The 12,822-nt window shown below is 41.9% G+C and overlaps 2 protein-coding genes across 7 annotated transcripts in view; one reads left to right on the top strand and one right to left on the bottom strand.

Annotated features, from left to right (window-relative positions):
* Positions 1 to 12,822, bottom strand: part of LOC110534616 (oocyte zinc finger protein XlCOF7.1-like) — a 1,104,347-nt gene that overhangs the window by 260,383 nt on the left and 831,142 nt on the right. The window lies entirely within an intron of this gene.
* The window catches only part of LOC110534655 (zinc finger protein with KRAB and SCAN domains 3), a 35,962-nt gene that overhangs the window by 12,610 nt on the left and 10,530 nt on the right, over positions 1 to 12,822 (top strand). For 2 of the 4 annotated variants that reach the window (XM_036934502.1, XM_021619619.2), the window contains exons 1-2: positions 11,578 to 12,266; positions 12,665 to 12,795. The exons of 1 other annotated variant lie outside the window; for it this stretch is intronic. In XM_036934502.1, coding sequence (XP_036790397.1) covers positions 11,984 to 12,266; positions 12,665 to 12,795 — 414 coding nt within the window. In that variant the 5' untranslated portion in view covers positions 11,578 to 11,983. Of the gene's footprint in view, positions 1 to 11,577; positions 12,267 to 12,664; positions 12,796 to 12,822 lie in introns of those variants that run through there. One more of the 4 variants, XM_036934501.1, reaches the window with a different exon arrangement.

Raw genomic sequence — 12,822 nt, 5'->3', positions numbered from 1 at the left:
CCACTCTATAACATAGAAAGTTTGTTTAGATCAAACCCTGCAATGAAGGTAAACTCAGCGAGATGACTTAGATGCACAAAGTAAACAGCAGTAGTGGGTCTATTTCTACAACAACTAAGAGCGTTGAAGCACGATGCTAAATTTCTGATGTTTTGGTCCTGCGGCTACCACGTTGTAGCAGCGTGAAGCGAACTCATGTACATGCGCAGATACTGTGTGACTGTGTGAAAGCAAAGTCTAGCATCACGCTCATCACAATATCTGGGGTTCTGCTCGTGACAACCTCATAACGCTGAGTCTTCCTTTAAAGACAAAGGTTAATTTTCATTGTTGTCAGAATAATATTTCAGTGTTGCATATTCCTGGGTAGAATATTGCATTTAGGCATTGTGTGATACACATAATTACATTGCCTTCAGAAAGTATTCACACCAGTTGACGTTTTCCTCATTTTGTTGTGTTATTGGCCAACACACAATATCCCATGATGTCAAAGTGGAATTATGTTTTTAGACATTTTTACAAATTAATAAAAAATGAAAAGCTGAAATGTCTTGAGTCAGTAAGTATTCAACCCCTTTATTATGGCAAGCCTAAATAAGTTCAGGAGTAAAAATGTCACTTAAGTTGCATAGTTAGTCATTCAAAAAGCATGTTATCTCATCTCTGTACCCCACACCTACACCTACAGCTACACTGCTCAGTCGAGCAGTGAATTTCAAACACAGATTCAAGACCAGGTAGATTTCCAATGCCTCTGAATGATTGCACCTATTGGTAGATGGGTAAAATAAAAAAGCAGGCATTGAATATCCCTTTTGAGAATGGTGTAGTTATTACACTTTGGATGGTATATCAATACACCCATTTACTACAAAGATACAGATGCCCTTCCTAACTCTGTTGCCAGAAAGGAAGGAAACCACTCAGGGATTTCACCATGAGGCCAATGGTGACTTTAAAACAGTTACAGAGTTTAATGGCTGTGATAGGAGAAAACTCAGGATGAATCAAGAACTTTGTAGTTACTCTACAACACTAACCTAATTGACAGAGTGAAAAGAAGGAAGCCTGTACAGAAGAAAAATATTCAAAAACATGCATCCTGTTTGCAAAAAGGCACTAAAGTAAAACTGCAAAAAATTAACTTTATGTCCTAAATACAAAGCCTTGTTTGGGGCAAAACAAACACATCAGTGAGTATGACTCTTCATATTTTCAAGCATGGTGGTGGCTGCATCAAGTTATGGGTGTGCTTGTCATCGGCAAGGACTAGGGAGTTTTTTTTTTAATCATAAAAATAAACGAAAGAGCTAAGCACAGGCAAAATCCAAGAGGAAAACCTGGGTCAGTCTGCTTTCCAATAGACACTGGGAGATTAATTCACCTTTCAGCAGGACAATTACCTAAAACACAAGGCCAAATATACACTGGCGTTGCATACCAAGACAACATTGAATGTTCCTGAGTGGCTTAGTATCAGATTTGACTTTCTTTTTTTTTAAAGTAAGAATAATGTGCAAATATTGTACAATCCAGGTGTGCAAAGCTCTTAATAAGGACTTACCCAGAAAGACTCACAGCTGTAAATCGCTGTCAAAGGTGATTCTAACATGTTTTGAATCTGGTTGAATACTTATAATCAAGATGTTTTTTTTTTTTTTTTTTTTACAAATGTAGAATTTTTCTTCCACTTTCACTGAGTATTTTGTGTAGATTGTTGACCAAAAAAAATACAATTAAATCAATTTTAATCCCACTTTGTAACACAACAAAATGTGGAAAAAGGGGTGTGAAGGCCGCACTTAATGTTTATATTGTGCTTGCACTGTGTAGACTGATGTTCAAATGCCATTGAAATACCCCCAAAATTCCTAAGACACTTTTAATGAGAAAATTAATGCAGATTTGTTGTTGAGACGTGTGGTTTTCATATGGTGTATTTAAAACTAGTTTCTGTTTAATAAACACAAAATTGGACTTTACATTCTAAGACATTCATTGAGACTCTCTTTAGTATAAATCTGATCTCACCCTATTCTGCATGCACCCAACATCGCTTTATTGCCAATATACACTTACTAAATATACCTACACACCTACTGTACACGTCAAAATAGTTTAGTCAGGTTTGTTTGATGATGACTTTACTTATCATAGCTGACTTGATTATACCCACGTATTTATGTCCACTATGATGGGTTGAAATGAAATTCTGTAACTACAGTATAGGACTCAAACATAGTGGGGATGGGTAAACACTCCATGTTGAAAGTGTGTTTATTATCTGTGTGTACATACCTGAGGGAGTGTAAGTCTGTGTAATCTGTATCACCTCTCATCCAGGAGGAGGAGGGTCCAGAGGTGCTGCTGGTGAAGGAGGAGGGGTATGAGGAGGGTCTGGGGGACCCTGAGGGGACCATGGTCATGGAGGACAACCATACTACACCTCCTGAACCCGCAGAGGAACCAGCTGAGCAACACAGGACCACACACAGTCTCACTGAGGTGAGCCCACTGTGAACTACTGTCTATATGACAGTTGTAGTGATGTTATTAGTAGATCCGGTGGCAAAGAGAAGCGCTTCCCGTGTTCATTCTGTGGGAAAGCCTTCAGTTTCCCCAAACAGGTGGATATCCACCAGAGGATGCACACAGGGGGAAAATAATAAGGCTGCCAACTGTGCCGGGCTAGTTTGTCAGACTCGTCCAACCTGAAGAGGCACCTGAGGGCCCACACAGGAGATAAATCATACAGCTGCCCCCAGTGTGATAAGAGGTTCTCCCATCAGCACCACCTGAAGAGACACCAGAGGGTCCACAGGGGAGAAAGGCCGTTCACCTGTATGCACTGCAGGAAGAGGTTCTCAGAAGAGCTACCTCAGTATACACCAGCTGAAAATGCACACATGTAATGTAGTACTAGTTATTTTGTAGTTAATTCTGTTGGTTTTGGATGTAGTAGGGAACTGGATGAGGTGACTTGAGGGAAGAATGCGTATGATAAGGCAGAGTATGGTGATGTAGGGCTGGGGGATATGGCCAAAATCTCATATCCTGATAACGATACATATCACGATATACACATTTTCTGTAAATTCAATGAATAAATAGTTTATATAAAATGACCACATGTAAAGGCCTATTTTTTATTACATTTTGAATTATACTCAACAAATAAAAGGTATTTACTCATATTTGATTTTCGCCTTTATAACCTTTGTGCAAATTTTCAAATAAGCATGAAACAAAATATAAAATGTATAAAATCTAAAAAAAAAAAGGTAAATAGAAAACACTTAAATATAGGCCTAAAATAAAAAAAAATTTGGGGGGGGGGGCTTGCCTGTTTTGCATGTTATTTTGGCATTAATACGTGTCACATATCAATTTTCATTTGGTTCCTTGGTCGAGTGTAAGCACATTATACTTAATTCTTCATTTTTTTAAATCATAAACTTAAATGGCTCCATATTGTTAGGTACTTGAATCACGTTGTTAGAGATGGGCTTCACTGTGGTTAACATTTGATAGTAATATTTCTGTACAGCAAAGAGTTTCGAACATACGTACCCCAACCAAAAAATGTGTACAGATGGCATCATTTGCACAAAACAGAAAGCTCAAACCACCACATCTAGCAGGGACTTCAGACAATCACGGATTACAAAGGGACCAGCTACGTAGCGGACACTGGTGCCTCACTTCCAGACAGGTTAAACAACTTTTTTGCCCGCTGTTCCCACATGTTTCAAGATCTCCCCCATTGTTCCTGTACCCAAGTATGCTACGGTAACTGTACTGAATGACTATCGCCCCATAGCACTCACTTCTGTCATCATGAAGTGGTTTGAGAGGCTAGTAATGGACCATATCACCTCCACCTTACCCGACTCCCTGGATCCCACTTTAATTTGCATACCGCCCCAACAGATCCATGGACGAAGCCATCGCAGTACACACAGCCTTATCTCACTTAGACGAGAGGAATACCTATGTGAGAATGTGTGGCCATGCACAACTTCTACTTAATCATTAAGTTTGCTAACGACCCGACAGCGATAGGCCTGATTACAAACAATGATAAGACAGCCTACAGGGAGGAGGTTGGAGCCCCGGCAGAGTGGTGCCAGGACAATAACCTCTCTCTCAACGCCAACCAAACCAAGGAGCTGATTGTGCACTACAGGAGAGGGTCAAAGGGTAGCTGCACCGCCCTAAACCAGATGGCTCTTCAGAGGTTGGTGCGGTCAGCCCAATGCACCATCGGGAGTACGCTGCCTGCCCTCCAGGTCATTTATACCACTCTGTGTCGATGGAAGACCAAGAAGATCATTAGGGTCCTCAGCCAACCAAGCCACAGACTTTTCACTCTACTACCGTCTGGCAGACAATACAGGAGCATCAGAGTCCAACAGCCTCCGTGATGGCTTCTAACACCAGACCATCAGACTGTTGAACAGCCATTACTAGCTGTCTGCCTGTCCTGAACCTTAGACACTTTTTTGGCACACATTATCCCACTGACTCACACAAAAACACACACCCATACTTACAAATACAAACATACACACACAGTCAACTCTGCTGTCCTATGTACAGTATATGGAGACACTGGACACTTCCTGTTTTTTATACTGTTTATACACACTAGTTACATAGTGTATTCTTGACACAGCTCACTCTAATACATCTGCTGCTGTACATATCATTCTTAGTATATCCTCTGGGTGCATTCATCCTGTGTATATAAGCACAGATTGCTATTTGGATTATTGATATAGTATTATTTGGATTGTAAATTGGATTCGTACTGTTATTTCTTGGTTTACATTTTGGATGATTTAAGGATTTGTTTGACATTATGTTAGTAACACAAGCATTTCACTGCACCCACTACGAAACTAGGCAGAGTTGCAAAGAAAAATCCATATCTCAGACTGGCCAATGAAAATAAAAGATTAAGATGGGCAAAAGAACACAGACACTGGACAGAGGAGTTCTGCCTAGAAGGCCAGCATCCCGTTATCGCCTCTTCACTGTTGAAGTTGAGGACTTGTGAGGTGTCTGTTTCTCAAACTAGACAATTTAATGGACTTGTCCTCTTTCTAGTTTGTGCACCGGGGCCTCCCACTCCTCATTCTATTTAGAGCCAGTTTGCGTTGTTCTGGAAAGGGAGTAGTACAGTCGTGGCCAAAAGTTTTGAGAATGACACAAGTATTAATTTATACAAAGTTTGCTGCTTCAGTGTCTTTAGATATTTCTGTCAGATGTTACTATGGAATACTGAAGTATAATTACAAGCATTTCATAAGTGTCAAAGGCTTTTATTGACAATTACATGAAGTTTATGCAAAGAGTCAATATTTGCAGTGTTGACCCTTCTATTTCAAGACCTCTGCAATCCGCCCTGGCCTGGTGTCAATTAACTTCTGGGCCTCATCTGGACTGATGGCAGCCCATTCTTGCATAATCAATGCTTGGAGTTTGTCAGAACTGGTGGGTTTTTGTTTGTCCACCCGCCTCTTGAGAATTGACCACAAGTTCTCAATGGGATTAAGGTCTGGGGAGTTTCCTGGTCATGGACCCAAAATATCGATGTTTTGTTCCCTGAGCCACTTAGTTGTCCCTTTTGCCTTATGCCAAGGTGCTCCATCATGCTGGAAAAGGAATTGTTCTTCACCAAACTGTTCCTGGATGGTTGGGAGAAGTTGCTCTCGGAGGATCTGTTGGTACTATTCTTTATTCATGGCTGTGTTCTTAGTCAAAATTGTGAGTGAGCCCACTCCCTTGGCTGAGAAGCAACCCCACACATGAATGGTCTCAGGATGCTTTACTGTTGGCATGACACAGGACTGATGGTAGCGCTCACCTTGTCTTCTCCGGACAAGCTTTTTTCCAGATGCCCCAAACAATCGGAAAGGGGATTCATCAGAGAAAATGACTTTACCCCAGTCCTCAGTAGTCCAATCCCTGTACCTTTTGCAGAATATCAGTCTGTCCCTGAAGTTTTCCCTGGAGAGAAGTGGCTTCTTTGCTGCCCTTCTTGACACCAGGCCATCCTCCAAAAGTCTTTGCCTCACTGTGCGTGCAGATGCGCTCACACCTGCCTGCTGCCATTCCTGAGCAAGCTCTGTACTGGTGGTGCCCCGATCCCGCAGATAAATCAACTTTAGGAGATGGTCCTGGCGCTTGCTGGACTTTCTTGGGCGCCCTGAAGCCTTCTTCACAACAATTGAACCGCTCTCCTTGAAGTTCTTGATGATCTGATCGATGGTTGATTTAGGTGCAATCTTATTGGCAGCAATATCCTTGTCTTTGAATACCTTTTTGTGCAAAGCAATGATGACGGCATGTGTTTCCTTGCAGGTAACCATGATTGACAGAGGAAGAACAATGATTCCAAGCACCATCCTCCTTTTGAAGCTTCCAGTCTGTTATTTGAACTCAATCAGCATGACAGAGTGATCTCCAGCCTTGTCCTCATCAACACTCACACCTGTGTTAACGAGAGAATCACTGACATGATGTCAGCTGGTCCTTTTGTGGCAGGGCTGAAATGCAGTGGAAATGTTTTTGGGGGATTCAGTTAATTTGCATGGCAAAGAGGGACTTTGCAATTAATTGCAATTCATCAGATCACTCTTCATAACATTCTAGAGTATATGCAAATTGCCATCATACAAACTGAGGCAGCAGACTTTGAAAATTAATATTTGCGTCATTCTCAACTTTTGGCCACGATTGTACACAGTGTTGTACGAGATATTCCGTTTCTTGGCAATTTATCGCATGGAATAGCCTTAATTTCTCAGAACAAGAATAGACAGAATAAAGTGCTTTGTTTCTGGACATTTTGAGACTGTAATCGAACCCACAAATGCTGATGCTGCAGATAGATACTCAACTAGTCTAAAGAAGGCTACTTTAATCAGCACAACAGATTTCAGCTGTGCTAACATAATTGCAAAAGGGTTTTGTAATGATCAATTAGCCTTTTAAATGATAAACTTGGATTAGCTAACACAACGTGCCACTGGAACACAGGAGTGATGGTAGCTGATAATGGGCCTCTGTCCACCTATGTAGATATTATTATCCATTAAAAATCGGCCGTTTCCAGCTACAATAGTCATTTACAACATTAACACTGTCTACACTGTATTTCTGATGAATTTGATGTTATTTTAAATGGACAAAACATTTTTTGCTTTTCTTTCAATAACAAGGACATTTCTAAGTGACCCAAAACTTTTGAACGGTAGTGTAGTATATAGGGCAGCAGACTCTAATGTGCTAGTGATGGCTGCAGTCTGATGACCTTGAGATAGAAGCTGTTTTTCAGTCTCTCGGTCCCTCTGCTGTTTCCTGAAGTCCACGATCAGCTCCTTTGTTTTGTTGATCTTGGCACCACACTCCCAGGGCCCTCACCTCCTCCCTGTAGGCTGTCTCGTCATTGTTGGTAATCAGGCCTATTACTGTTGTGTCCTCTGCAAACTTGATGATTGAGTTGGAGGTGTAGTTGGCCACGCAGTCATGGGTGAACAGGGAGCACAGAAGGGGGCTGAGCACGCATCCTTGTGGGGCCCCAGTGTTGAGTGTCAGCGAAGTGGAGGTGTTGTTTCCTACCTCCACCACCAGGGTGCGGCCCATCACGAAGTCCAGGACCCAGTTGCACAGGGCGGGGTTCAGACCCAGGGCCTCAAACTTAATGATGAGCTTGGAGGGTACTATTGTGTTGAATGCTGAGTTATAGTCAATGAACAGCATTCTTACATAGGTATTTATCTTGTCCAGATGGTATAGGGCAGAATGCAGTGCAATGGCGATTGCATCGTCTGTGGATCTATTGGGGCGGTAAGCAAATTGAAGTCGGTCTAGGGTGTCAGGTAAGGTAGAGGTGATATGATCCTTAGATGGTCTCTCAAAGCACTTCATGATGACAGAAGTAAGTGCTACGGGCAGTAGTGATTTAGTTTAGTTACCTTAGCTTGCTTGGGTACAGGAACAATGGTGGACATCTTGAACCATGTGGGGACAGCAGACTGGGCTAGGGAGAGATTGAATATGTCCGTAAACACGCCAGCCAGCTCATGCGGCTAGGGATGCCGTCTGGGCCGGCAGCCCTTGGAGGGTTAACATGCTTAAATGTCTTACGTCGGCCACGGAGAAGGAGAGCCCGCAGTCCTTGGTAGCAGGACATGTCGGTGGCACTGTGTTATCCTCAAAGTGGGTGAAGGTGTTTAGCTTGTCCGGAAGCAAACGTTGGTGGTTTTCCATTTGTAGTCCGTGATTGTCTGTAGACCCTGCCACATACGTCTCGTGTCTGAGCCATTGAATTGTGACTCCACTCTGTCTCTATACTGACCTTTTGCCTGTTTGCTTTACGGAGGGAATAACTACACTGTTTGTATTCGACCATATTCCCTGTCACCTTGCCATGGCTAAATGCAATGGTACGCGCTTTCAGTTTTGCTCAAATGCTGCCATCTATCCACGGTTTCTGGTTAGAGTAGGTTTTAATAGTGGGTACAACATATCCTATACACTTCCTGATAGACGAATACGGTGACTGAGTTTATGTTGTTCTCGAAGGCTACCCGGAACATATCCCAGTCCAAGTGATCAAAACAATCTTGAAGCGTGGATTCCGATTGGTCAGACCAGCGTTGAATAGTCCTTAGCACGGGTACTTCCTGTTTGAGTTTCTGCCTATAGGAAGGGAGGAGCAAAATTGAGTCATGATCAGATTTGCCGAAGGGACGGTGGGGGGGAGGGCCTTGTAGGCATCCCGGAAGTTGGAGTAGCAGTGGTCGAGTGTTTTAGCAGCATGAGTACAACAGTCATTGTGTTGATAGAACTTCAGTAATGTTTTTCTCAAATGTACTTAAATAAATGCATCCTCGGGATATGTGGTTTCCAGTTTGCATAAAGTCCAGTGAAGTTCTTTGAGGGCCATTGTGGTATCTGCTTGAGGGGGAATATACACAGCTGTGACTAAAGATAATTATCTTGAAGATAAGAAGATAATTATCTTGGGAGGTAATACGGTAGGAATTTGATTGTGAGGTATTGTAGGTCAGGTGAACAAAAGGACTTGAGTTCCTGTATGTTATCACAATCACACCATGAGTTGTTTATCATGAAACATACACCCCTGCCCTTCTTCTTCCCAGAGAGATATTTATTTCTGTCTGCGCAATGAACTGAGAACCCAACTGGCAGTACGGACTCAGACAGAATATCCATGTTTCCGTGAAACAGAGTATGTTACAGTCCTTGATGTCTCTCTGGAAGGAAATCCTCGCCCTGAGCTCGTCAACTTTTTTATTCAGAGACTGAACATTAGCGAGTAACAGACTAGGAAGTGGCAGGTGGTGTGTGCAATTCCTGAGTTGGACTAGAAGTCCCCTCAGAGTCCCTCTTTTCCATCGGTGGCGTTTTGGATCAGCCACTGGAATCAGCTCAACCGCCCAGGGGAACGAACAAACGATCCGATTCGGGAAAATCAATGCTGGTAATGCTTTTACCGCCGCTCTGATATCCAAAAGTTCTTCCCGGCTGTATGTAATAACATAAAACATTTCCTGGGCTAATAATGTAAGAAATATGACAAAAAAAACGAAATACTGCAAAGTTTCATAAGAGCTAGAAACACGGCAGCCCTATCCGTCAGCTCAGTTTTCGAGTCACGCCCCTCAGGGAACGACCCTTGTCGTGCTTTGCTCTCCAGAGCAGGGCACCGTTCAAAGGAGTGATCAATGGGGTAGCATTGAGTGTAGAAGTGGATCAAATAAAAAAATATATATTCCTGGTGTTTGTGACGCCCTCCGTTTGGTGAGACGCAGTCCTGGTGGCAATGGCAAGACTGAGAACCCGGTCTGTCTTGTTGAGATTTGAGACAGTTTCTACCAGGTTAGGTCATATGTGACTCACCACCTTGATTTGGTCTTATGTAGTGAAATTGTGTTTTTTTTTTTTACATTGAATAAAAGTAGAGATTCAGCTACAAAATGGTATATCATACAATGCGTTTTTGAGGAACAATTGGAAAGTAATTCTGCTTTGAAAGTTGCTAAACTTTTGAGAAAATGGCCTTTGAATGTTTTGGTGTCTAGTGAAGAGCTCTTCTTTGTCTACACCCATTCAGCATTGTTCACACCCTCTTAAGCTTTAGTCCCACCCATCTCGTTTCGCTCTCAGCGCTTTCAGAGCCCACACTTGACACTGGCTGATGATTTGTTTACCTCTGGATAACATGAAAAACAGCCTAACTAGCTCTGCTGGCAACAATTTCATTACGCTTTTTTTGCCGGCGTCTACTCACACCTGCAATATTCAGCAGGTATTGTACACTTTAGCTTAAGATATGTACAGTGTTTCATTCTGGAAATGGTCCTCTACAAGTCAGAATGTTGAATACAGTTATATTTGAATTTACTCTGCCAATTTTCCGTGGTGTTGGTCCTACAGACAAAATATTCACAGGAAAGTATTGTTTTCCTGACTTGTTAGAGAACCGGTTCTGAAGTAGAAATGTATGTCACCTGCACAAAACTTTGTAAACTCCTGCAAGACTTCAGTTAGTATGCATGGTTCTGGTGTGTGTACTTCCGTCTTGTGCACCTGCCTTCGGTCATGAGCAAAACATATTGATTGCCACACACATAGACCCGCATTTTGAAGTTGGTTTAATAATACTTCATTGTGGATAACTGGCAGAGTAAGTTTAAATATAATTTTATTCAACATTGGTTGTCTACATAATTTAGTGATAAGGATAGAGAAAGCACTGAGAAAGAACTGTGTGTCAACTGTTGGGGCGCCGAAGATGTACTCTTAGGTCTAAATCGATTCTCAAGAGCGGCGCGGTTCTGGAAACAACGCCCTTTACTTTAATACCACATCAAAATAATTTCACAAATGTAAAATATACACGTACTGTTTTAATTGGCTTTATCACAGTTGCAGCCAACAGTATTTTTCAGTTACATACTTGTTAACATTAAGCGATACTTGTTAACATTGAGAGCAAACATCGGTTCTATCATCAATAGGTGATAAAGGTAGTTAGCGTCTATGAATGGGGTAGGGGCACCCATGCAACTGGGGATACGAAGTGCTCTTTGAAAGAGAGACGAGTTTGAGTGGGGCAGAAAGTTTACTATGCTTAAGGCAGTGAAGAGAGCAGAGGATAGGCCAAGGTCAAGTGTTCGACCGGGAGCCCCCCAGTGAGTAGGCCTGAAGAGAGCAATCCATAGAGGATTTATTGCTATGGTTATTAATTGTCTGCACTGATGGAGCATAAATCCCAGAAAATAGATGTTGTAGTGGCAGCAGCAGGAATTGGTAGGGCTAAAGTATTGGTATATGTGCAGGGTTAGATAGTGGTGCGAATAATTTTTCACCCTTCTTTTCTGTGACATAATGTGCAATTCACACTCCAACCTGTAAAAGACAGCATCAAGTCTACCTGCCGGAAACTCACAGGAAGGAGTAAACCTATGCTAGGACAGTTTACTATTTACCTTACTGAGTCTTTGGAATAAAGTTGTATTATTTTCTATTCGATTCTAACACACTGTTCTGTGTAAACAAGTCTGCTTTGAGCTTGAAAGATACTGATCATACGTGTAATGTAAGAAGTGTGTAATGTAAAATTATGTGTCATGTAATAAGCAGTACCGTAGTTCAAAGAACAGCGCGCATACATGTTTCATTTAACCACACCCTTTAAGCTATGACGCCAACAAATAAAATCCTTTCTCTTCTGTGTAAACGGAAGTGAACAGGTGACCAAAAAACATTTCCACATTAACGTTAATATTGTTGTTATTTAGACGTTTATTAACTCACTGGAACTTTACAATATGACCCATTTAACTGCACAGCATTACCTCGTGTAGTCTTTAATTCGCATTGGAGACAGGACTTGATAAATGTTATCTAGGTAACGCTAGCTAGCTGCAAAAGTTAGCAAACAATGGCTAACTGTATGGTTTTTCACACTCAAATAGCCTCCATCATGGAGGTGCTAGCGAATGCAGCCGTGGCAGAGATCTGTAAACTCGTAGACGACGACTATGCAGTGTTACGTGTGGAAATTTCTCAAAGCCAGAAAGAAAACAGGGGATTACGGAGGAAACTACAACTACTGGAACTGAAGGTGGCACGGGAGCGCGCAGAGAGGACCATTCGAGAGCGCGTCCTCGCTAGTCGTCCCAGTAGTGTCAAGATCCTCGACAGATACAGAGGAATGGCAAGAGGTACATTTTGCAGAAGGCTGCAGGGCCTGTGGCCTCATTCCCTTCTCTGCATGTGTTCAGATGTGTTATCCAGAATTGGGTCTTGGTCAGTTTTGGGATAGTATGCAACTTCCCCAGATTACTTGGCTATCTTTATTTTACCTGGCAGATCAATTAAGGACAAATTCTTCTTGCACAAAGACAATATCATATTCTAGCAAAATTCTTGAATTTCCTATTGTTATACTCAATATATATTTTTTGATGCATGTAATATAATTAATCAATAAATACTATATAAAAAAGTTATGAATAGTGTTATCTTACATTCTTGCCAATTGTAGACAATGTCAATAGTGTACAATATAGCATTGACAGTACCTAACTTAACCACTCCTTTTTCCCACAATCACTCTCAGGTGAAGGACATCTCACTGGAGGCCACAGGAGCTTTGTGAAGCCAGCAGGACACAACGCTTGGAGAGATGACCAACCCATATCTATAGATGAGGGGAGTGGAATCTCAACCCAGCATGTTATCGTAATAGAGGTTAGTGTGCATAAAACATGTTATTTG

The sequence above is a fragment of the Oncorhynchus mykiss genome, chromosome 10, assembly GCF_013265735.2.
Source record: "Oncorhynchus mykiss isolate Arlee chromosome 10, USDA_OmykA_1.1, whole genome shotgun sequence".
NCBI classification, from domain to species: domain Eukaryota; kingdom Metazoa; phylum Chordata; class Actinopteri; order Salmoniformes; family Salmonidae; genus Oncorhynchus; species Oncorhynchus mykiss.
Note: the sequence above shows the minus strand (reverse complement) of the source record. Positions and strands in the feature narration are given on the sequence as shown.